At 41.1% G+C, this 26,021-nt stretch overlaps 1 protein-coding gene across 20 annotated transcripts in view; it reads left to right on the top strand.

Annotated features, from left to right (window-relative positions):
* Positions 1–14,704: 14,704 nt before the first annotated feature.
* The window catches only part of CELF4 (CUGBP Elav-like family member 4), a gene marked incomplete at both ends in the record, with an annotated part of 677,504 nt that continues 666,187 nt past the window's right edge, over positions 14,705–26,021 (top strand). For all 20 annotated transcript variants that reach the window (XM_079548776.1, XM_079548766.1, XM_079548777.1 and 17 more), the window contains one exon: positions 14,705–14,984. In XM_079548776.1, coding sequence (XP_079404902.1) covers positions 14,705–14,984 — 280 coding nt within the window. The remainder of the gene's footprint in view (positions 14,985–26,021) is intronic.

Genomic DNA, 26,021 nt, shown 5'->3' with positions numbered 1-26,021 from the left:
TTCACAATTACTCACTCCAAAGAGACGTCTTTCCTTTTGCCTGCTATTGGAGTCAAAGGAGTTTTGCTTGGGTGGGGGCTGGTAAAATAAGCTGATAAAAGGACAAGATAACTAGATTAGGGCAAATAGGATATAGCTGATAATGATAGTAAGTGAGAAGGCTGACACTTGGGCAGAAATAACAGGATTTATTGGGGAAGTAAAATGTGAGTTGAAATGTTTGTCACTTACCAAAGGAGCTAGAACAATACCCCAAGAGACAACAGAGTAGGCCTTTAGACAATCAAACTCCCAAGCTAATCCCAAGATTACAGGAGAGTAGAGAAAGAAGTGGTGACTTCAGAACAGAAAAACAGAAAAATAATAATGATTATTTTAAAAACAACAACAACAAAAAACAACAAAAAACAGACCAACCTACAGCTTAGCAGGGGAGCAGGAAGATGAGATTAATGATTAATGCTGAGCAGGAAAGGAAGAAGTAGAGCAAATCCTTTTGCTTGGGTTTTAGGCTAGTCTGGGAAACAGGTAAACATCACATTGCTTAAACTAGAATTGGCCATGCTTCATTATCTGCATTTTTCCTTGACCAGTTCTGAAAATAACAGAAGCGTATGAGAATATATTCATGTAATCATTTAATGTGAAAAGTAACAAAAATAATTCAAACTTTCTTCTCCAGCTTTCCACAAGTAATTCTTCCTTGAGAGTCCTATGGACCCACTGGTCCTGGAGCAAGAACAGCTGATGCCAGCACAGTGAGAAGATGGCAGGCTGCTACATGTTCTTTGTATGTATTTGTGTTTTAGGCTGAAAAACAAAAAGTTAATTTTCTATAGAGATTTTTTTAGAGATGCGTGAGTTTTGTTTATTTCTTTTCAGATATGCATTACATTACAGTAGTACTGCTTTTGAAATGGTGATAATTTCAACATAGGAAGAAAATGAGTCTGAGTAGAAGATAAATGAATCTTTTAATCAATCCAAACCTATTGCTAAGGAAAAAAATAACAATGCATAAAATAAAACACAACTAGCAATGGATAGTTTGCCACTGATTAGATTTCTTCAAGACTTTCTTTAAATTCATTCAACTGACTTTTTTTTTTTTTTTTTTTTTTTGGTTGGCCGGTTGTTGTCGTCTTGTTGTTGCTATTATGCTTTTTAGGTTGAGGTTTTTGTGGTTTATTGGTTGGTTGGTGTTTTTCTTTTGTTTGTTCGTTTTTGTCTTGTTTTGTTCTTCACTGTTGTTGTTTCTTTGTTTTTAGGTAGCACATAACTTTATGTGATGCTAATGTTACATAGTAGACCACCACAATACTGGAATCAAAAATTCACCATCAGACCCAGAGGTAGGTTTTTCATACATAATGGGGCATACAGGATCACGCTCTGGAGACAGGAATATCCTACTCAGCCTTGAGAAAGACAATGGTTTTCTATTGTGTTTCTCTGAAAGACTCTGTGAGAGAGGTAAGGGGAAAATAAAGCTATTCCAATTTTAGAGCTCAGGAAACACAAAGCAAAGTGGCCCACAGCCACACGAGAGCAGAACCAAGAGGTGATCCAAATCGTGAGACTCCAGGTGTGAGACAACAGGCTGCATTGCCTTGCCCTTTTACTGAAACTGTTTCTCTGGCAACTTTCACCAGGGCTAAATGCACAAGAAGAAGGATAATAAAAAGCCTAAGTGGAGGGAAATAAAGACGAGTTGTGAGGTTTTGTTCGGTTCTAACAATCTCACATATTTATTAATAGAAGTTTGCCATGTATAAATATGTAATTTTCGTTGGATATGGACAGCGTCTCTTTAATTATCTGAAAAAAGAGGGTACTTATTATGTAGATAATACAGGAACATCATTTAGCAGAAAAGCAATAGAGATTTTCAAGCAAAGAAAGGCATGAACTAATTTTTTCCCTGTTTCTTGCTTCTTCTTATGAGTCACTTCTTCAGCATGTGTGCACATGTGTGCATATGTAAGTGCATACACACATTTTTACACATACAGGTATAATATCCACATGACATAAAATCATGTGTATGCTTCCTCAGTAACTCGGAAGGCAGGCAGAAGCTGTAAATTCTGGAGAGGAAAAAAAAAAAAAGGTAAATGAATGCAGAGCTGACCCGGCTCAGTGTGCAGTGACTGTGGGTAGAATAGAATTTGGTTTCACAAATTGAACTTCCTTTCATAGCCAATGTGTCCCAAAGTGCTTTACATACAGTACAATGAGAGTGATGCTGGGAGTGGAGGCAAACACAGCAGTCATTGTAGGAACAAAAATAGCTTGCATGTAGCCTTCTATATTAGAATCTGTTTCAACAGGAGAATGCTGACCTTGGGAATGTTATTAACTCTATATTAACCTGTTTTCTGGTTGCCAAGGGATGCTGAACTTTCCCCTGGACTGTCTCAGAGTGACTGGTTCCAAGAAAGAGTCATTTCTTCCATCCTCTTTAAAAATCCTTATTACCATCATGTCCAAGCCATCATATTCCACCCTGCATTTCTGACTGTATTGCTCTTTTCTTTCTTTTCTTCCATCTTGGACCTTGGATGATTGAATATCTGTTGTATTTCAGAGTGTTCTTAAATCAGAAGACTGGATAAGGGCCAACCATAGCATTACATTCAGCCCTTTGCATTCATTGTATCTACAAGCACTGAGTTGTATTACAGAACTCTGCTTTGTTGCTAATATTCCCAGGGACTCCAATCCATTGTCATGCAAATTATCTCCCAGAAAATTATTATGTCCAGGGAAACTCCTATGTGTTATATGAAATGTCCACATTACAGTGACTTTTTCTTTGTGCACTCGTGGACAACCTATAAGCTTAAGAATAAAGCTTTCCCATCTACTATGGGAATCCACTTGAAACATCTCAATTTTAAGTCTAGCCATGCTACACATTCTGTTTAATGAATAGACAAAAGCATCTCCACCAGCTATTTTTGACTAGTCAGGAATGGGAACGTTCTCCAAAGATTCAGACAGAGGTTCACCTGCTTTGGATAAGTCAAAATCTAAATTTATCTGTGTTAAAAACGAATGACTCTCCACTACCAAGTCCATTACTCAGTACAACTGGAAACTGGAGAACGACGTAGATACATGATGTCCCTAGTGAGGGCAGCGCTATCCTCAAGAATGAAATTCAGAAACAGTCCTCACTTCTAGCACAATGAAACTTAGGGACATCTTGGAAAATCTACTCCATGTTTTAGGGTTCAGAGCAGACAAACATTTATACATTCTTTCCAAACTGGTAAGCAAACATTTTTTGCTGTTTCTGTAATAAGACTCTTGTGCCTTGATACAATCCTGAATCTCAGCCTGATATGAACTCAGAGACACAGTAACTGTTGGGCTGACATGCTGTTCTGTGCTCAGGTAACTTTGGGAACTAATGCTGCTCAGCATGGCTCCTGCTCACATTTGAATTCATTAATAACAGCGTCTTCCAGGTTACACAACCTGAAGTACCAAATCTGACTAATGTTACCATAGAAATTAAAGCAGTTAAAAGCAAGACGTGGCAGAAATATTCAAGAATATTCAGATCAATATTAGGGAGCATGTTGAGATTGTTCAGCTGATGAATTGGTTCATCAGAAGGCACACTGCCCTCCCTAGCTTACCTGACATTATTGACTTCTGATTTTCAAACCTTCAATATTCTCCAAGGCAAGAATAGCAAAATCAATGAAATGTGATAACTGGGGATAATTTGGTACGTAATCTGCTGCTGACCAAGTCGAGTGCTTTGCAAGAAAGGAAAGAGGGTATGACAGCTTGAAGAGTTCTTTGAAAGTATATACTTACATTTTTGAAATATTACAGGAAGGTAATAATACTGATTCTCTGTTCATTTTCAGTGCATAGAAATATTTAAGATGAATCTTAGTTTTTGGGTTTTGTTGTTGTTGTTGTTCTAAGGTGCATGTCAGCTGGTGTGGTGACTTGGATTCACTGTGTTTACAGAGAGGTTTTGCCTTCATATAGTTCACATTTTCATTAAAAACAAACAAACAAACAGCAGAATGGAGGAATTTAACTGTGGCATGGTTTCTTATTCAAGTATTTGTCATGAAACAGCAGACTCTTACCCAATATAAATAAAGATATTTTATCAGTAGAGAAAGAATTCATATTTGCTTGAAAGTGCTCTCCCCTTCAGATAAAAAAAAGCTGCGTTTTTCTGTGAAAAACGCAGGCTGTGAAACCTGATCTAGGTTTTCTGTAAAGCTCAGGAGAGGCAAAGATACTAGGAACCAATGGCCCTTGGACAGCAGCACCTGCTCCCTAGAAATAATTCTCTGCAAAACATAGTCATCAAAAATTGTATCTACATTTTCAGTCGAGCTCCCATGTGTTCTGAAATCCAGCCTACTTCTGATAATGGAAATTCATTTTCTTTTGATCAGAAAGGCCCTTGCCATAATTTGAACACTTCAGATGACTTTGGAGACAACTAAGCTTTCACGTTCTCACAATTCGGCTTGATCAAATGTAGGTGGGACTATGCTTGCCTGAGGTACACAGGCCAGACTTATAGAAGTTCAGCTGATATTAGCTCCATGGATAGTAAAAAGATGACTTAAATATGAACATCTATTTTCAAAAATGTTCTATTTCACAACAAACGAGCCCCGAAGACATTTAATTATTCGATATGTGCAGGTGTATTATCTCATTACTCATGTTTTTCAGACTCATGATATCTTTATATTAGCTGCTTTCCCCTGTGGCCTGTTCCTGGTTGTCCAAGGAAACAGAATTCTCTCCTAGGAGCATCACTGAGGAAAGATCTCTCCCCACTAGTTTCATAAACAATCACAATGCCATGCATGGTTGCCATTTGCAGTTCATTTTCAGCTCTGAGGAAAGAGTAGAGTAATCTCACTTCTTTCTCTGTGGGGTCTTCATTCTATTCAAACCACAATACAAGAAAACAGACACCATGCACCCCTCTAATTAGTCAGCTGGACTTTTCCTCAGATGAAGAAAGATAAGCTTTGCCTTGCCACAGGATGAGAAAAAGAGCAGGCCTTTTCTGTTCAAAATCTATTGGCTCTGGAAAACAAAGTTAAATTCTGCCTTCCAGGAGCTACTAGGTCTCTCTCAGTTTCTCCTCTGTGCCTCTCAGGCTGTGTGCCACCTGGGAGCAGAGCTATTGGGCAGGCATTCTCTTATTCTGATTCTAACTCTTTAATCAATCCTCACTTGAATATAAATATTTCATTTAACTTCTCGTATTGGTTTGAGATTATTATTTAGTCATCAATGGGAGACCTAATCAGTCTAGTATGTGGAAGACTAAAATCCATTGTTCGTTACCCATGCATTCATTTAAAATACTGACTTCTAACTGTATGTGAAAATAATGCTTGTCCATTCTAAGCTTGAATTGCCAATGTTTCCATTAAATACTTAACTATTAAAATGTTAATATATGTATGCAAATCCATATACAAGTTTTGCTGTTCATCTTATGTAATTTTTGGTATAGATAAATTCAAATGCTCATGAAATCTTTAGATTCATTGCACTGTATTTTGTCACGACAGTTCATGTAATAGTTGATATAGCAGCAAAAATTTTCCAGCCTCCATGAAGAGCCCCTGTAGATGGAGCTAGAACATTCTATCAGTGTCCTAATGGATTTTGAAGACAGAGACCCTCAGAAGGGCCTCAGTGTCTTAACAAAGACAGCTCTTATCTGATAACCTCTGGATTTCTTATTCTAACCCATTTCCTCACCAAGTCTCCATAGATCTTTCACAGGGCTGTAGCTCTATTGTTGTCTTTTTTGTCTTTCCTGTAAGTCAGTTTTTCTCTTCATCTCTGCATTTCCTCTCAATTTCACTCTCTCCCCCTTTTCCAGTCCATCTGCAGACCATTTCTAAACATTTTTTCTCATTTGCAGCCTACTAGAGACCTTGCAGTTCTGCTTTCTGAATTCAAATCTACCACTTCCTTCTCAGCTAGAGATCCAGAGGGATGAACAGACATTGATAACACCTATCTTTCAGTATCTACTACAGAGCTAACTGAGACTCATAAATTAAGTGGATACCTGCAGAAAGCACAAAGGATGAAAAGTTGTCTGTTCTAATTTCAGCACAGGTGTGAGGCCCAGCACAACCCACCAGCTGAAAATACAGGAAAAGACCTCTTCACCCTCCTATTGCAGTCAATGGAGCAAACAGAGCCTGAGTCTTTGTATTATGCTGTCACTTGTACTACAGCTATTACTTTAAGAAGCTCACGGGGAGGCAATGTGCAGTTTCCCTGAGATCCTGGAAGGATGTCTGAGATGAAAACAGCTCCCAGATGGAAAAGTAATTTTGAAGTGACCAAGACCCTGTACGTTCCTAGATAATCCACATTTATGTGCATGCACAGAAGCTAGACCACCTTCTGTATTTATTCCACAAGCTTATTAATGTTGAGTTGGCTATGCATTTAACTGAAAGCACGTGTAGTCTCTCTCTTTGCTGATGAAGCCCTGGGCAGTTTGTATATCCTTGCTTATTTCCTTTCCAGCCTCTATCTGCATGTCCAGCATTTAGAAGACGGCCAGTGCTGGAGGTGATTCATTATCCAGAATAGAAACAGAATGAAAAAAAATTGAAATTAAAAGAAGGTATAAGAAAAGATCTAAAGTTTACTGCATTCATAAATTCTAGAATGGATTTTAAAAATTGACTATTAAGGAAACAAAGCATATTTGCAACAACAGTAACAAATAATGCAAGAAGAGATATTATAAACTAGACAATAGAGAACTGATAGATTGGTAAAGTTTTGCACAGAGAGAGAGAAATAGAAAAAGACAGAAGTAGTACAAAATAAGAAAAAATATTTTTCTTTAAGTATACTATGAAATTCTAACAGACAGTTGATGAGAAGCATTTTTGCACACTTGGCTTTAGATTCCCTTCTTTCTACAACATTTCCATACACACGTGTGCACGTGCACAGAGGCACACACACATGCTCCTCACATGCTTTCAACACTTGATCATCCACCATGCATCTGCATGAGAATGAGGCTACATGAAGTCAGCAGCCTTGATTCTGGACCCTGACTGACATTCCCTCCGGCTACTTTGAGAATAAAATAGAAGCAAGAATGGGTTTTGTAAAACAAGTGTTCATTCATGCAAACAAATTCAATATTGAGACTGTGCCTACAACATACCATCGTTCAACATGAGATCCAGCATAGCTTCAGAAGTAAAACGTGCCACAGGATACTAGGACACTTTGAATCTAAGCACTGACTTTCTTCCTGCTTCCCCAGAGGCTGTAAACCTTCACTTTAAAAGTGACCAGTGACTTTGGACATTAATGTCACACACACACTCTGCACACTTGATTGTCTATAAAGTTCAGCAAATAGCTGTGTGCCCAACTATGAATTAGCTGCTTAAGTTCTTTTCAGAGACAGGACTGAATTTCAAGAATATGCACTGACTGTGACTAGAGGCGTGGGAGGACAACACTCCCAAAAAAGTGGCTTGAAATCAGCCTTTCACCTAAATTAACTTAAAATCCCCAAATCCCAAACAGGAGAGACAGGGAAAAAAAAAAAAAAAAAAAAAAAAATCAGCTTCTTGCAGTTCTCTGCCTCATGAATAATAAATATAACTGTGAACACATATACACACACAAACAGCACTTAAACACTTAAAATATTAAGAGTTTCCAGAATGGAGATTTCGTGCACAATCTGGATTAGCCTTTGCTGTAGAGATGCTTTCTAATTCAGCTTTTAATTGCACGGACATTCGTGAGTAGATTGCAGGTGCAGTACCGTTTGTTGACTGCAGAGGACCAGGGCATTCTGCCTGCCGTTTCTCGGAGAGCAGAACAGAGGGCTTTTCGGGGCAGAGATATTCTCCTGTTCTTCTCACTTATCCCTATCGCAGATCCATCCCTGTTTGATTCTGCACTCCTCCTCCCAGACCCGGTAATGTATCGAGTTTCCCTCTCAATCCGTCTCTTTTTCCTGCTTTAGCTTTTCACTCCTCTGTCACTGAGCTTGCCATCCCCACAAGCTCACCAGTTCACTATCATTTCCACAGTTTATTTTCTGGTATTTTCTTACATTGTATTCTGTACACTAATCCCCCCTTTGTTCTTGTTTATCTCCCTTCATTTCTCACCTTTTTTCCCAGATTTTTCCTACTGAGAAGCAGACTGCTACAGCTCAACACAACCTTTTCTCCTCAAGCTTTCCATAGCTAACTGGGTCAACACTAATAAATAACCAGGGAATTCTTAAACCCTGGGATCAAATGACATGGCACCACCTATCCATATGAGTTAGCTCAGTAAAAACACAAGCCTCAACCATACCACCTATTGGAAACACCCCATTGGTCTGTGCTGACCTTCTGTGCTGACCCCTTCCCCTGGAAGGGGTATGGAAGGCTGATATGGGACAAAGCCCAGGCTAAGGATCATGCTCAGATGAAGACAGTGTATTTCTTAGCCCTGTGCTATGCACCCACTTTGCTTGCTGGTATACAGATTATCCCCAGTCTTGAACCCCAGTTTGTTCCTATCTGTGCCCCTTCCCATCCCATCTCTAGCCTCCTTTTTCATCTCTGCTTTCCTAAGTTTTCCCCAGCTGTCTCTTTTCACCTTCTGCTGTAGTCTCACAGTGGGATCTCCTGACAATCCATGAAAGCACAGGGAAGACAAGATCCTTACTTTAGTCTCAGGTATCCAGGCTCCAATTTTTTCTGGTCTTTCCCAGGGCAGCGCTGTAATGGCAGATGTAGCTGGTGTCTCTGCCACAGCTTTCCCAATGAGAATCGAGTCACTGGGTAGCCTGGTTTGGAAATCTGCATCTCTAGTGAGCGTGTGAGCACTGCCATTTTCCCAAGGCTTTTAATTGGCCACTTTGGGGCAGATTTTCCCCAAGATAGCAAAAAGGTTTGAAAAAGATCTTCACCTCCTGTCAGCTGTTAGTATCATGCTGTAAAGCATGGGGACAGGAGAGCTTTGCAAAGCATCTCATTTGACTCAGTTCAAGCCAGCCCACTTCTCCTCCGGGTTCCTCTCAGGAGCAGACAAACAGCTCCAGCTGAAATTTTCCAGAAATGATTAAAAAAAATTGAGCAGAGCACAGGCACCCAAGTTGGTTAATTTCAGACAAACCATATGCAGATTATCAAACTGAACAGGATTTTATTGTAGGAAGTCTCAAGCAACCTTTATAATTGCCAGTGCTAAGGGTTCCTATTAAACTGAAATCTCCCTTCCTCACAGGGGCGCTGTGAGCATTAATTTGTTAATGATTGCACAATGATTTGGTGATGAAAAGGGCCGTATTAACATGAAGCATTATAGTCCCCACAATGCAAGCTTGCCTGCTTTCATTACTCATTACGTACAGGGACATACATATTATGGAAAGGGGATGGGGAGATAATAAACTTGATAGTCTTTTCAAAGGACTCCGACAACATGTTTACAGTGCTCACAGAATGGGTAATAGGAATATTCTGGAGAGCTTTGTTTAAATAGCAGAATTCATGGAGTGAAATGTAATTATGTGTATGTATGTGTCTGCACAAATCCTGTGTCCAAACACACATGTGAACACACACATACACACTCTCATCTATTTTCCTGTCCTTTATTAACCCCCCAGTTTGTATGCAGTGTTCAGTCTACCACCTGAAACTCTCACCAGCACTACTTTAATAACAAAAAGCCTGCAAAAACAAAGATACCTTTTATAGCAGTTATACCTTTTGTTGCTTACACTGACTACGATCCAGTACTAAGATCCTTTGGATGTGAATAGTTTTTCATTTTTCTCCTCAGCCAACCTTCTTGATTCTAACTAAAGCAAGAGGGAAAAAAAAAAAATGATAGAAAAAAGAAACCCTGATTCACACATTAATTCAGGGACCAGTCTTGAAAATATTCACAGGAGTAATCCTTCTTCAGATGAATAATCTCTCTGACCACAGCAGACTAATTAACGATAATGCAGATTAGATGTTTTAGGATTGGACCCGCACCCCGATGCTCAGGTTTTCATTCAGAGTACCATGGATGTCTGTCCCCCTCTTTTTGTTGTCTGTATCAGAGGTCCCCACTGCAGCTCTCAGTTATTTCATTTGGTTATGCAGCTAACAGCTCCCCCCACTTCTGCCTGCACTCTTTGGAAAGCCTACCAAGCTGAGGTAAACAATCCCATTTGAGCGGGACTTCATGGGGCTGAGGCATGTAATAAGGCTGAGAGCTGCATCTGCAGATTGTGATTACAACATGCATTCTCGCTCTTAATAGTTTCATGTTTTATTAGGAAAACTGCAGTATAATAAGCCAGCAGAGAATCTGGGAGTACATGGGCTGATTTAGCTACCTAGGTCTAAAGGAGGATAAATTTCTCTTTAGAAGCATAATTCACACACACGTTATTTACTTGGAAGAAGAGTGGCCTCCCATTTCTTTGCTATCATTTGGTGAACAGTGGCTCCGTGTGCTCTGTGCCCAGAGTTTTGACGCTGAGCAGAAGCATCCCCCTCTGGCAACCTTTCACCCTGTTCCTGCCTTTCTTCTTTACCTGCTTGTTTCCTGGAGAATGAAGATATTTGGGACTGATGTATTACTATTCCTCCCTTTCCTGCATCAAACGGTGTTCATTAAAAACTTGCTGCTAGCAAGGGCCTGATCCAGCCCTCCTGGAAGTCATTGGAAAGCTGTCTATTGACGTCATGGGGACGAGGAGCATACTAATGTATGCGAGTACCTTTGCTAATGCGGGCAGTCCTGTTAACAACCCCGAAGTTGTTCACAGGATTAACAGCAATCAATCAAGCCCTTTGAAAGGAACATTAAAAGCCAAAGCCCGGTGCTGCAAAAACCCTTCTTGCAGGAGGTGCGAGCAGACCTGGGCTGGTCCCGGGGCACCGAGCTGCTACAGGCTGGGCAATGTCAATGCATTTCCCAGAGGTGCTGATTTGAGTCGTGTGCTTACAAGGAAGAAAGGTTCGCTATTAACCTACCCCAAATACACAGCATGTGTGTTCCCAAAAAGAGATACTAACCAGAGTGAGGAGTGGAAGCAAATAAGGTTTGTAGATAGGCTTGGTAGGAGGGTGTGTTTTTTTTTTTTTCCTGCAAGTAAACACACTGAGAAGAAAATAATAATAACGTAAGAAGGGGGAGTGGGGAGAGAGGGGAGAAGTGCTTCATTTTAGTTCCAAGCAGATAAATGATTTTTACTCTCAGGGAGAGACAGAAGCTTGTTTCAAAATAGCTTATCCTTACAAAATTCCAGTGGACTCCCCTGTTTATGGACTGTTGAACTGGACCCAGAGTGATTACACTGGGAACATTTCTCACTTGGGAACTGTTCGGCAAAGGCTGGTTTATAGATAACAATTCCACACTTCTTTCGCCTGTATCTGCTTAAAATCCAGTGCAGCCCCTTGTACATGTGTAAAGGTGCTTATGGAGTAGAGCTAATTTTCATCCACAGCAGCAGCTGTGTTCATCCCGAAGCCCTTGTAGCAATATTTGTGTCCATATTATTTCATCCTGCCACCCCTCACAGCTGTGCCTGTGCACCAGGGGGCTGCACTTGAACAGCATCCATTTCTAAATGACTGTACTGACAGCTCTGTTCAAACAGGGTGCAGACCAGCTCAAAGTTTTAGAAAATAAGGATTGTTATGAAAAGGGTACCCTCAGAGAGCAACAAAACACCTCTTTTCACTGCCATGTTCATCTAATTGGCTTTCACTTGGGATAAGCCCTAACTGCAGTCAGAGTGGCCTGCTCATGGACAAGGTGTTAACAGAGCTGTCCCCATACAGATCCGTGCTGGGTGCTGTTTCACTTTACACGACAGTGGCTATTCCTTCCTTCAAAAAAAAAGAAGGTTTTACAAGCATTCTTTCAGTGAGCCTTTCTCACTCCATTGTGAGTGCAGTTTTAAGGTTCAGAAAAAGTATTTTAATGTCCTGGTGCAGACTGGGGGGTGCTGGAAGATTCTGTTTTATGTAGGTTTTATTGTTGTTGCCATTCTTTTATCACAGTCCAAGGCACAAGGCAAGATCTGAAAGCAGGTGAGTCACAGTGCTGGGAATTAGGGAGAGGGGCTGTCTGAAGGGCTTTACCCTCCCGCAGCTCCCGGGCTGACAGATCTCGTCTTTAGCCCTTAAACGCCGTAAGTAAATGTATGGGAAGGGAAGACAGACAGATCCCCCCCTTAGACCCCAATAAATCGCACGTCTGTTCAGACGGCAGACAATGCGCGGAGCCTGCCACCAGCCCGGCATCAGCCGTCTGACAGCAGCTGCCTCCCCATTAGTGCCGAAAGAAATTGAAAAGAGCCCGAAAAGGCAGAGAGAGCTGCCGGGGGACTCTGTGCGGGCGTCGCGCCCAGGTGCGGATCCCGGGGAATAAAAGGGGACCAGCGGCTCCTGGGACCGCGCCCGTCCCCGCCCCGCTGCCCCCAGAGCCGCGCTCGCCCAGGGGAGGGGCGCAGCCCGGCACCCCTTCCGAGCCCCAGATCGGTTCGTGCTCACCTCCTGCTTTGAGACGGGGAGGGCTCACAGTCTCAGGAGTTGCTGCGATAGTACGATAGCCGAGCTACATACACTGGGACCCTCTTTTTTTTTTTTTTTTTTTTTGGGGGGGGGGGGGGGGGAGGGGTCGGGGGGGTGGAGAGAAAGGGGGGAGAAAGAGATCGTGGGGGGACACGGAAGTAGTACAGTAGGTTGCTGCTCCATTATTAAAGCAAAACTCAAATAAAGTGAAAGCTGACTCTGCTGCTACAAACAGACCGTTGCCCAGTTCTTTTTTTTTTTTTCTTTCTTTCTTTCTTTTTTTCTACTCATTATTTTTAAACAAAAATAAAAATAAATTCCAGTCAATAAAACTCGAACGCCGCGAATTGTAACTAATAACCTCCCTCCTCCGTGGCTGCCCCTTCCTTTTACAGCCACACGTGCTCCCAATGCCCTGCCCGGAGCTCTCGGGGGACTGCCGGCCGGAGGGGTCCCGCTCTCAGCTCGGCCTCAGGGGCCGCCACCGCTTCTGCCGCGGGGAGCAGCCGGCGCCGGGAACAATGGCCCGGAGCCCCCGCGGTGCCTGAAGGCAGCCTGGGGCGGGCGTGGGGCTGGGGGATTGAGACCAGCGCGGCGGTAGTGGGAATAACCTGTCGCCGGGGAGCTGCACCCGGAGCGCGGGTCTTGGGGGGGTTCAGGCCAGGTAACTCGCAGGCTGCTCCCGGCTCGCTTGCTGGTGCTTCTCCGAGCTTCATCCCCGCCCGGTTCGCACAGGAAAGCCGGGGGGAGAAAAAGGCAGGGAAATTGCTCTGAACACACGCAGTGCCTTGTTTTGTTACCGTCCGGATTATTGTTATTATTATTTGGGAGACAAGGGAGAGTTGTGTCCTTAATCCGAGCCTCCCTGCCCTCCCCACCCCTGGATGCTAAGAAAGGAGAGCTGATTTCATTTCCACCATACAGTACACTTTGTCTAGAGAGCATTGTCCGGACAAGCAACTCCCGATCCCTGATGACTACAAAATACGATTTATGTTTCCATCAGAGAGAGACAGAATATCCTGATGGCTTGAAAGTCGGGCAAGAAAATCTTATCTAATCAATCCCTTTCCAATACACACATGCACACACACACAGGAGATAACACCCGCACTGACTGTACGTAAAATAAATATCGGCAGCATGAAAATTAATAGTCATCTCGCTATTTCTCTCTCTCTCTAAAGACCTACAACAATACAGTTTGTGCCTTTCCTAGCCTGATGTCATCATAGGCAGTATAATTTTAAAAATAAGAGCATAAAGAGCATGCATTTTTTTTTAGATGCAACAAGAACAGATATAGTAAAGAGAGCTTGTAACATCACAACCACAACAACAATAGCAAAAGCAACCTCTGAGACTGAGGATTCGTCCGTATCTCAACTGCTTTTATTATCAACTGCAAATTCATAATAAGAGTAAATAATAAATAAGAGACAGCATCATAATAGGAAGAAGTCAGAACACCTTGGGTTTGTGTTTTTTTTTTTCCCTCTTAAATGAAAGGCAGATTTCCCGATGATCACTGAAATTATAACGACAGCGATTGATCGGAGGACTTGCAAAAGAAAAGGAAAAAAAAAATTATCATCATTGGTCCTAAAAACGCAACCGTTCCCCTTTGCTCACTTGGCACAATAGAAATTGACTGTCTCTCAAAGAGCCATGCGCCTAGTGCTATTTATAGCCGGGGGCTGTGTTGGAAGATACCATTGAGCTTCTCCCAGGCAGACAGACGGGGGGGCTGGTTGGATGGGAGGAGGGGGTTTAGGCTGAGTAGAGGCAAAAGCAATCCCCCACCCCCAGCCTTCCTTCCCCGCACACACACACATCCACACACTCACACCCCACCCCCTAGTCTGGCTGGGAATTTGAACCGATCCAGCCTGTTTAAACGGAAAGGACACAGATCTTCAATGTAAAAAAAAAATCAGATCAGACCCAGAGAGAGAGAGAGACGGAGAGGGAGGAGTGTGTGTGTGTGTGAGTGTGTGTGTGTGTGTGTGAAAGAGGGAGAGGGAGAGCGAGAGAGAGGGAGAGAGAGGGAGAGAGAGAGAGAGAGAGGGAGAGAGAAAAGAAGAGGGGGAAAAAAAGGAAAGAAGATTTTCTCTATGTATATAAAGATGGCCACGTTAGCAAACGGACAACCAGACAATACCAGCCTGAGTAGCAATCACAGCAACCCCAGCACCAACGGGCATATGAACGGATTAAACCATAGTCCCGGAAACCCATCCACCATCCCAATGAAGGACCACGATGCCATTAAGCTCTTTATTGGGCAGATTCCCCGTAACCTGGACGAGAAAGACCTCAAACCGCTCTTCGAGGAGTTCGGGAAGATCTATGAACTGACGGTGCTGAAGGACAGGTTCACTGGCATGCACAAAGGTGAGTTACCTCCTGAACTTTCCCGGGAGAGATCGGGAGAAGAAGGCAGGTTCTCACTCCCTCTCTGGATCTCTCTTTCCTTTCGATTTCATTTTATTTCATTTTTGGCTGGCCGGGGGTGGAGGCAGCAGGCTTGGGGGGCAGGGAAAGAAATAATAGACCCTCCTAGAAAGAGAAGAGAGAGAAGCAGAGAAGGGGGTCAGCTGCCTTTGCCTTGTTTCTTAGTATTTTCATGTCTTTCCCCCTTTTAGAGGGGCAAGATGCTGCCACTTGTGAAAGCCGGAGAGTCCAGGCGAGAGCCGGAACGGGAGGCTGTGTTGGCAGGCAGCTGTCCACACGCTAGTGGTGCTGAAAAAGATTAAGAGGATTTCTTTATTTATCTTTGGGAGCTGCACATTTTCCACTCAGGGGTGTGTGTCCGTCTGTCTGTCCGCGTGTTCCCGCGGAGCTGGGAAGCCCCTATTTTACAACTGTTGTGTACCGGGCACTGGCACCTTTGCATTTTCTTCTTCTCTTTTATTTATTTATTTATTTATTTACTTTTTTTCCTTTTCATTTTTAACTCTGTTAGGATTCTTACTTGTAGTCTGCTCCGAAACTGATGGTAGAGGAGAGTGATTTGTCGGGGGTGTGCAGGGGGTGTTCGTTTAGGTTTTGTTCAGCATGGGAACAGAGATATAAAAACAATTTAAAAATAAAAATAAAAACATCTATGAAAGGGAAGAAAGTATAAAATCACAAAGTGAGTATGTGTTGGAGAGGGCAAGCCAGGAGGGGTGGGTTGCAGTTCAGTTCCAGAACGGAGAAGTCTCTGAGCAGGCACATTACTAACACTACTCTAGTGTGCCCAAAGTCCATTCCGGGAACTTTTTGGGTTTGCTTTCAAAACTGTAAGGATGTGCTCTCCATGCAGTGCCTTGCTCTCTCCAGCTTTGCCTGCTCCTTTCCCTGTTTAGTCTCTCCAGTGGTGCATTTCAGATTAGAGGATGCTACATTTTGGGATGGGGGGACGGAGTGTGTAGTGGCAGTGAAGATGCTCAGATCACTGGGTGGGAAAGTAGGACTCACATAGAGGAAGTTAAAGATCATTTGCATGATAGCATAGCTTAGTAGTGGGAATGTAGCAAGCCACTTTATTAATTCAGGATCTGCATATATAATGCATGTGTGCGTGTGTATGTGCATGTATGTGTGTGTTTATTTCATAAGATATCTAGCTATTTAGAGGGAAAGAATAAAAAAGAAAAAAAAAAAGATCAGAAGTGAGCAGGGTGTGACTCCAGACATAGTGCAGGAGGAAAAATGGTTGTGCAGGGAAACACGGGGCGAGTAGAAGTTGTATCTGTTATGAGAGAGGTTCAATAGCAACCTCTACTCCAGCCGATTCATTCCTGGCAGGGAGAGTTACGGGGAACGGCATTAGTGGCTTCCCAGCTTTCCAGCTGCCATGGTGAGTTGTAAATCTTAAACTTAACAGGATGTTTAAGAGGCATTTCTTTCCCTTTCCCACTGACTCCCCTCCTCTCCACCTTTAGAAAATGCAAATTAAAATATACCCTGGCAGTTCAAAGTACCAGAGTCACACAGGGTACAGAAACACTCAGGGCTCGAGGACTGGAGACTCAGCACAAGTTATAGGGTATTGCCGGTTGCTCCAAACACCCTTCTCATATTTACAATGATCAGTCTGTCCCTTCTGAACCTAGCTTTCCTTTCAGACTAGCTGCCTAGAAGACACATCAAGGTCTGATGGACATCTTCTAAACATGACATCCACTCTAGAATAGTTATTAATAATAACATTAAAATAATAGTACAAAGAATAGGGAAGGAAACGTCGGAAACGTCCTGGGAGGTTTTGTCTAATAGATGAGGTATAGTGAGTAGCCAGTCAGCCCGTGCGTACGCATGTGTTTGCAAAAATTATCTAAGGTTTCCGTAAAATAAAAAATAACAGCAGTATAAGCTACACTGAAGAGAATCACTCAGCATAAGATAGATGAAATGTTTGAGATAACATCTAGGTAAAGGTTTTGGTGTTGTTCTTTTTTCTCTTTTTTTTTCTTTTTTTTCTTTTTTTTTTTTTTTTTAATGGGGATGTTTTTTTGATTTGTTGATAAGAATTAATTCTTTCGCTTTGTTCTACCTGAAACATACAATTAATCAACAGTAACTTTAATTTCTGTTTCATAGATGGGAATGTTGCTCAGTTTTGCTTTTACTGTATGCCTGTATTCATAAAGACAAACTCAGGAAGCAGGGGGGAGGGAGAGGTAGAGAGAGAGAGGGATCATTTATCTTGCTTGGATATGTTTAACACATATTCCTGAACTAAACAAGATACTAACTTCATTTCCATTCATTTCATTTCTGTTTTAAAGCTGAAAAATAGGAAAAATTCCAGGTGGGATTTCTTGTTACACCGTGAAACCAAAATGTGTGTGTTTGTCTTGAAAGAAACAGTCATTTTTAACACCCTAGAAGTTTTGGACTTTGGAATGAAAAATGATGATGTTGATTGTTATACCGTAGGTTAGATTTTGAGTGAAGCTTCAATAGACACTGAGTTGCCGACGCTTCAGAGATCGGTTTTATTTAGTAAATCCATGAAGAGTTTGAACTCCTTTCTAGCAATGCCACTGATTTATTAGCTAATCCTGATAAAAATGTGCCTCTGGCTACCTGGAAAAAAAATTACTTTCTTGCCAGTAGTGATTAATTACTATTAAGTCAAAAGGCATGATGGAGCTTTGAAGGATGAGGATTGTGTTTGGCTTTTTAATTTTATTTTATTTTCTTTCATTTCATTTTTAATCTGTTTTCTTTTTCTTTCCCCTTCTCTAAATTCAGTCATGTGAAACATAGTATTCACTCAGATCTCCCTGTTTTGGCTTTGCTGGAGGCATAGGTGAAGAACTGCACAAAGACAGTCCAACTGGTTCTCAGGGGTAGGATGGCAATATGAAACTCCAAAATGCTTTCCGTAAGTGATGCATCATGTTTGTACATTAATTGATCCATCACTCTCAGTTGATAAAATTCCTTATCCAGAGGATGAAGCTGTGACAGTAATATACTTTGAAGGGTTAACAGTGGGCTTTAGTTTATTTAAGTGTACAGAAAGCAAATCTTGGGTGTGGAGAGGGAGAAGGTGGGTTTGTGTTTCAGGAAGGGAAGAGAAGGGAATTAGTGTAGAGTAAAAACATAGCAACCGGAGTCATTTCAGGTGTAAGTCCACTGAAATGAGAGCATGGGATGTGTACGATTCAAAATATTATGAAGGGATCCTGTGGTGAGGCTTCTGTATATCAGAAGGAAATTGAAAATTAAGAACCTGAAGATAAAGTACATAACTATCCCTCTTTGCCAAAAGAAAAAAAAAAAACAAAAACTGTTAGAAAGGGACAGCGAAGTCCTAGGTGCTCTCACCAGGAGTCTGGTCTGATGCCATGCCAGGTACCAGGGAAGACGCAGGGGAGCACAATACTCTTGCAGACACACAAATGTAGAAGAGGGTATAGGGGATGCAGCATGTGAGGAAACGTGGAAAAGAATTGCTAGCTCTCTGAGAAAATAATCTTTCATGGCAACTAGCATTGGTGCTACATATTCCCCCCATCCTCGCTTCTCTCCACACGGGGCAGAAACGCACTTCTGCTGTGGCACTTTGCTCTAGGGTTGGGAAGAGGCTGTGTGCTGAGATCTGCGGGTAGAGATCTACCAGGGAGAGCTGACCCACCCACGCGCTCACACACACGCACGCGCACGCATGGAGTTAACTAATCACACTTGAACAATTTAGCAAGCCATTCATTCATAACTTCCCCCCTTCTTATCTAGCAGTGGTGTATGCTTAAAGGCTGAGTTACTGGGAGACATAAAGGTTAGTGCTCTCAGGACAGCCATATTATAATGCATTATCTTTGAAGTCATTTAGGGCCAATTTAAGTGGTATTTAGTATAATATTTATGAATTAATGTAATCTAAATATAGGACTGTCCCCGTAGGTTTAAACAGCCTTTTCTACTGAAGCATGCTTGTAACCAAGGTCTGAAATGTGTTTTAATTTAAAACACACAGGTCTCCATAATATTCTATTTGGGAAGTCGGAAGAAATCAGCATTGCACACTTAACTGAGATTTACTGAAACATGCGGGTGAGCGCACTTAAAAGAGTGGAGACAGCACACAGTAAGGAAGAAAGCGTCTTTCATGGACCTGAGAGCTGCAATATTCTTTCCAGCCTTGTTTAGAGAGGGGTAAACACAAACCCCCCAAAAACTTCCCCAGCATCCACTATTGCAGTCCTGTGGCTGGTATGGTGTACCTGCCTGACCTGATAAGTATTCAATGCAGCTAGAAAAATGCAGTAGGAAAAGAATAGTTTAGTTCTTTTACCACTATACCTTCTCAAAAGTATAAATAATTTTGGAATTTAAAGTACCTAGGAGGTAGGTAAACAAGGCTTCCATTCATTATATTGTTATGTTTGATTATAAAGAAAGATGATAGAAAGATTAAAACCTTGTTAAGTCTAAGGATGTTTATAAATGTTTTGGATACCGCAGAAATTCAGAAGTGCAATGACGATGTGCGTTCAATTAATATACAAATATACATATATACAAATATATTTGTATATATGTATAAATGTATACATTTGTGTGTGTGTATAAATACAGGGAAAAAAATGATGTATACACATTCATACATATTGCCTTTGAGAAATGGAAATTTAGCTGAAAAGAAACACAACGCAATACAGGTGCTGAATAAACTCCTCCATAATTGAAGCATAAGGCTTGCCTGGCTGAAAGAAATGCATACAGCATTTAGTATGGTAGTAAACCAAACAAGTTTTAGGGAGGTAAATGCACAAATAAACTGGAATAAAACAGAAGGGACTTTATGCCTAAAGAACAACTCCTTAAAATAATCAAAATGCAACTCAAGAGAGAGGAAAAATCCCCCTGTACATTATGAGCTTATATGCATATTTGATAATGTCAAATGGATAGCCTAGATTGCTTCATAAATTAGAAGGCTACATGTTAACTCTTTTTTTTCAGGAATCTGGACATGGATTTTGGTTTCTAGAAGCAGCTGCAGCCAGTTATGATGCTGTTGTTACGGTTGTGTCAGCATTTCCAGTACAAACTCCAATTTTCTGGGATCTCTCGCTTGGCTGTTAAGTTTTGCACCGAAAGCTGTTCTTCAGCTAGCCACACTACCATATCAACTAATCATCCTCACAAGAATGCACTTATTTTAAAGTTATAGAACACGGAGAAAAGAAAGAAATTAAAGTTTGTGTTTCGGGAGCTTTTGTTTCTTCTCTTATCTTTCTCTAAGTTAGTCTTACATTTCCAGCACATTTATAGATGCTTCTGTCCCTCAATATCTACACATGCCAATGCCTTTGGGCATTTTAGGGAAGGAAATAAAACGTATTCTTCTTTTTTTTTTTTGTTTTGTTTTTCCTCTAAAGAAGACTGCAATAGTTTCGATTTCCAAACCTCATAGTATTTACTTCATCAAAATAAGGTTTTAATTAGATGGTGAATCAGGAATTTACTTATTTCTGAAGAATGACAACAGAAACAGAATACCATTTGTTTTTGATTTATCTTATTTTATTTTTTCTCTATGTTCATCCAGAAAATATTGGGAATGTCAGCATTAAAGTAGCGGGAAAAAATTGACGATCCGTGCCACCTTGGATGAAAAAGGTGGTCTATTTCCTCCCGTACCCTGCTTCTACCAGTAACCAGTACAACAGACAGGGCTGCCTTTAGCAGGGGATTCAAATTGTACCGTAAATAAAAGCGAGGCATCTGATGGAATAGTCTTTCAAAGGAAGTTTTCAGAGACTATCTGGAAATTTTGCCTGGGTGAAGAGTGAGTCAGATTGCAGAGAGTGTCTTGTGCTCAACAGGAAGGAGGACTGCATCTGCCAAAGATGGAGGTGAGGAAGGGCACAGGATTTCCAATGCATGTAGCAAAGATCAAGGGGCAGAAGTAGCCAGATGACCAAGGAGGGTCTCCCCTGGCCTTCAGAGATGGAAAAGCCCAGCCACAGCTTTTAGCAAGATGTCAGAGTGTTTTTTATCATGCATACTCTGTGCACATGCATACCAGCCGCACTGACCCGACAGACCAGAACGACACTAAAGGAGCTGTTACCGTCCCTCCCGTCAATCAAGTGTGAACCCAGGCGGGTTTATGTGACAGGCGGTAATGGCTGCAAGGGAGAAAAAGTGGGGAAGACAATTGAAGCTGTTGGGCCAGGTACCTGCATTTAAAATAGAGAGAAAAGTATCCAATGCCCAAAGACTTGTGTTGGCATTGACTATAGCTTTACAACAATATTCAATGACAGCAGACTGCAGGGCTCAGTATGAACTTTCCATCATGTGTTGTCACATTAGTGCGCTGTGTTTGCGCTAACCAAGTGAGATTTTAAGTGAGCTAAGCCAACTCCTGGCCTTAATGAAGCTGGTGTTTCATTAATCGCAGCATTTTTTTTCAGGAGGAAGCAAAGACCCCATTTCTGCTATCTGGGCAGAAGTTCATGAGAGCTTTGCCATCGCATCAGTAGGTTCACATTTGTAAACCGTGTGTCCCTTTCCTGTTGTTTATTATGTAGGAAAACCACAGTTGCAGCAAACGCAACCAGCTTCTGTGCCTGATGGCTTGTGTCCGAACTTAGCTTTCCTTCAGTGAGTGAAACTAGAACTTAAATGAAGCTGAGGAACTGAAAAAAGCCTGACCCCTGCATCATTTCTCACTTGCTTAACTGTTCCACTAATGCCTATATGACTGTTGCTGGGGCTTGTCATGATCATCTGATCCTTGTATATTAAAATCTGCAGCAGAAAGAGTAAATGAAAGAGAAATGAAAAGCAGAAAATGATATCCATGATAAGGGTAAATTATAGTCTTTCTTCCACTACCACTTCCTTGACTGATCTAGAGCATTTTTATAGAGACCTTTCTCCCTCTGTAACTCCTCAGGATGCATTGTCGCATTTTGGGGACTGCAGGATTTCTTGCATCACTCTATATATGCCGCATCACATGAAGTGGACTGAAGTCAGGATGGCACCGCAGATACTGCATTTATTTGCTTTTGTCAGTGTGAGCCATGTCCTGAATACACACATAGGTGAATGCAGCTTTTAATGTGTATTCATTATATCCACCTGACATCCCCTCGAAGGTAGAGAGGGCTTATTATTGTCATTCCTTAAAATAAAGATGGATGAGAGCTCTAAACCTCTCAAATAAAGTGTCTGACCATACATACTGGCTAAAAATAAATCATATACAGCCATCTATTCCATGTAAATGAATGGCAAGACATATAGATATAGACATTGTGTTAAGTTTGTCAAGCAGAAGCAGCCAAAAATATTGATCAAGGCAAGGGGGGAAAATTGATAATGAACTGGACTCCAAGAAGACTTTAATTGACAGTGACTTCTGTGGACCAGCTTTGGACAGTATATATAAACTGACCACGATGTAACTTTATTGCAATGCACTCTCCTTTAATTAATTGTCACCTTTGTTAAGACTGGCTACAGATCAAAGGTTTAAAGATACTTAGCAGGTTCATAGTAACAAACCCTTCAAATGCATTAGAAATATCCGACAGCTCAGCCAATGAGGCATGCAGATTTCGATCTACCTCACCCTTATCTGTTTACTTGTCCGTTCTTTGTTGAACATAATCATTGTTTAATATTAACTATTTCATAGATGGCTTTGTTGGCAGTGTTTGTCTTCCTAGGGATGTGTATCATCAGAGAGATGTGTCATCTCTGTTAGGTCCGCCAGAATATTTTGCCACCAGAAACTTGCTTACAGCTTGAGACACCAAGGTGCCGTACAGGAAGAGTTCATAACACAGACTATTTTTTCCCCTTTCTGTTACTGAGATTTGTAATTTCTGATTTAAATCTGGTAGATATAATGAAGTATAGTTTGCCTGAACGATGCCCCCAAGAATTAACTTTTGCGTGAAGTTGTGTTTTCAGATGGATACAAATGCATCTGCTGCATTTGTATATCATATGTATGTGCAAGCATTTGTTATATGCGCATATTAATGAAAACATGCATTCAATAGAGACACATATACATTAAGGCTGACATATACCTCTAAATAATTCCTATCTAAAAGACAGTACCGAGATTATATTCTTTTATGAAAGTGACAGGTGACTTAACACCCTATTCCTGGAATTATATGCAGAGTTTAATATGATATGTAGTTGTTTGTTCATTATACTAATTTAATGATACAGTCACACTTAATTAATCCATGTCTGGTTTATTTGTACATTGTGTCTGAGTCTCCAAAATATTTCTGCGGCAACCCAGCTGAGTTCCCAGTACGCTGGGGCAGATAACTCTGGACACGAAGCTTCTTCAAACAGAATAAAAATGGAGCTTTGCAGACAGAGTTGGTCTGATGAGATCTGACTGCATATTTGGCCTGCTTCTAACTCAAATGCCTGTGTACATGATGCACGAAGACTGTCTATGCATGCATGTTTAGAAAGGGCAGACTTACATTTGTGATATTTCTCTCCTTTTCAGTCCCTAAGGATAGGTTTGCATCACATAGTACATATCACTCACCGCAAACGCACACAAATATCTTTGTCAGATTCGGCAGCTTCTTGCAGGTAGACGTATAAAGCAGCATCAGCCTAATAATATCCCTATAAAACAGTACTTCCTTCCTAGGATCCAGAGGGATGAAGGTTGTCAGAAGATCAAAAGATATATCACAGTGTGCTTGTAGAAATCCCCTGATTATGTTTCCTCTCTATAATGCTCTAATTCATTATTTGATCAATTGTAAAAGGGCCAATGCTTTAGTAGGAAAAAAAGGTATTAGGTTACTAGATGCTTGAGGGTGAGTGAGAATCACACCTAAAATTATATGTAACAATACAGTAATGAGCTTATCAATACTTCTTTAAGGAATATGACAGCCCTATAGGAGAGATTCAGTTCTGTGACCAAAGGTCACAATACAGATATTGCTTATTAAGACTATCGATAGCCTGGTTGACCAATCTAACTAGAGACTGTATAATGTACCTGCTGATAACTGGCAAGGAGGAGAACTATGAAGAATTTACAGAATTGCCAACATGTAATATTAATAATATTGATTTATTCTAATAATATAATAAGGTAAAGATGCACTTCTTTGAAATGGTGCATGAAAGAGGGAGAGAGGGAGAGGCAGAGGAGCCACAACTGGCTGACAAGTCTTTGAAAGCAAATTCAGAGAAAAGTGCTTCCCTGTACCTTACAGGCCGGGCTCTATTTCTTTCCCCAGGTCTCACCAGCCCTACAACGGGACAAGAAACCTCCTACTGTAGGATCAGGTCTTTGCCTGGCAGCTGCAGAGAACCTAGAGTCCTGGAGAAACTCCAGGATGGAGCAGAACCAGAGAGCTCTTTTGCAAATGCAGCAGCGCAGTGAAAGGGCTCTGTTTATTTTATTTTTCACACTTCTAGTATCATTTTAAAAATACTGGGGAAAGGAGGGTAAAAATAAGATATATGTGCTATGCATAGTCTATAATTGATGGAAAAAGACTTTGCAGAGCATAGAGATCTGTTTCAGTGTTGATTAAAGTCTTCAGGAATACTTGACCTCACCTGCAGCAGGGTTTCCACTGGGCCTTAAGTTACGGGCAGTTCTGCAAGGTACCGCTTGTTGGGGCAGCAGCTGTCGATAGCATGCAGTGAAAACGTTGTAAGGTTTTCACTCTTATAAACCTAGATACAAAGATCAGCTTGCTTTCTGAATTTCCTAACTCCCTCTTCAGCTGCCTTGTCTAGGTATGCTATGTGATCCTGCTGTACCATTCGGCTTGAAATGTCTCGTTCCAGTCACCATACAGTAGTTTCAACATGGTTTGCATTTCATTATTTCTTGTCTTGGTTTACAGGACGAGTGTTTTTCTTTTGTGAGCATTTAATCGCTTTTAAAAGCAATTTATTTGATCCTATTCCATTTTCAGTAGTACACGGACAAGGATTCAATTTTTCACCATCTTTTATAAAAATGATAAACTATTATTCAGTTATGTTATTCTGCAGGATTTGTTCTGTTATGTGTGTTCAGACAGAAACTGGTCATTTTTTTGGCTTTGTTTTCTTTGTATGTGTGTGGTTTCTTTTATTCTTACTATGGATTTTTTATTTTTCTGTTAAGAAAAAGAAATCTCATTCAAGATACTGGCAATAAAAGAAAAAAAGTAGGAGTGGAAGTGAGGAATGGGCAAGACAACCAACAAAAATCCTCTGGCAAAGTCTTTAAAATCATAGCAGTGCTGCATGTTTATTTGGACCTAGATGATTTAGAGTATATTACAAATAATTATACTCCAAATTTAATCATTGACAAAGAAAAAAAAAGCAAGTCAATCCTTATGAACGGTAGGAGAAAATATACGTAAAGATCACAGGTAACAGTGATATAGTGATTCTGGGTTTTACATTCTGCTCTCGATTCAGTAAAAGTTAACAATAAATTAAACAAACAAGCAAGAAAAGCAAACACTGCCATTCCTTCTGAAATGTTTACTGGTGGTTGCCATATTTTGGAACCACCCTTTTGTAATCGGAGCATTTTCAAAGTATGGGAACGATCTGGTGGGTGAGGGCAAGCAGCGAGGGAGCAGGGTGGTTGACTTCTAATCAGGGCTGGGATAATTAATCACCAACACTCTCTGGTGGAGTCACTTAAGCTCAGTGCCTTCAGGCCTCATCTGAAACCTGTTGAATCAATTGGAAGATTCCAATTGGCTTCAGAAGGTTATTGATCTGTCATTTTCTCATCTGCAATATTAAGACAGTTTGACTTTTTTTAAGGAAGGAGGCATTAGTGGCAGAAATTCAGCATTCATTTTCCATCAGAAAAGGTTTTGGTGCATCTCTGATGATGTGTGTTGCATTAGAGCCTCTTTCAGTGCAGATCAGGAAAATAAGCTTGCAGAAAACACATGG

The sequence above is a fragment of the Tetrao urogallus genome (genome assembly GCF_951394365.1).
Source record: "Tetrao urogallus genome assembly, chromosome: Z".
NCBI lineage: Eukaryota > Metazoa > Chordata > Aves > Galliformes > Phasianidae > Tetrao > Tetrao urogallus.
Note: the sequence above shows the minus strand (reverse complement) of the source record. Positions and strands in the feature narration are given on the sequence as shown.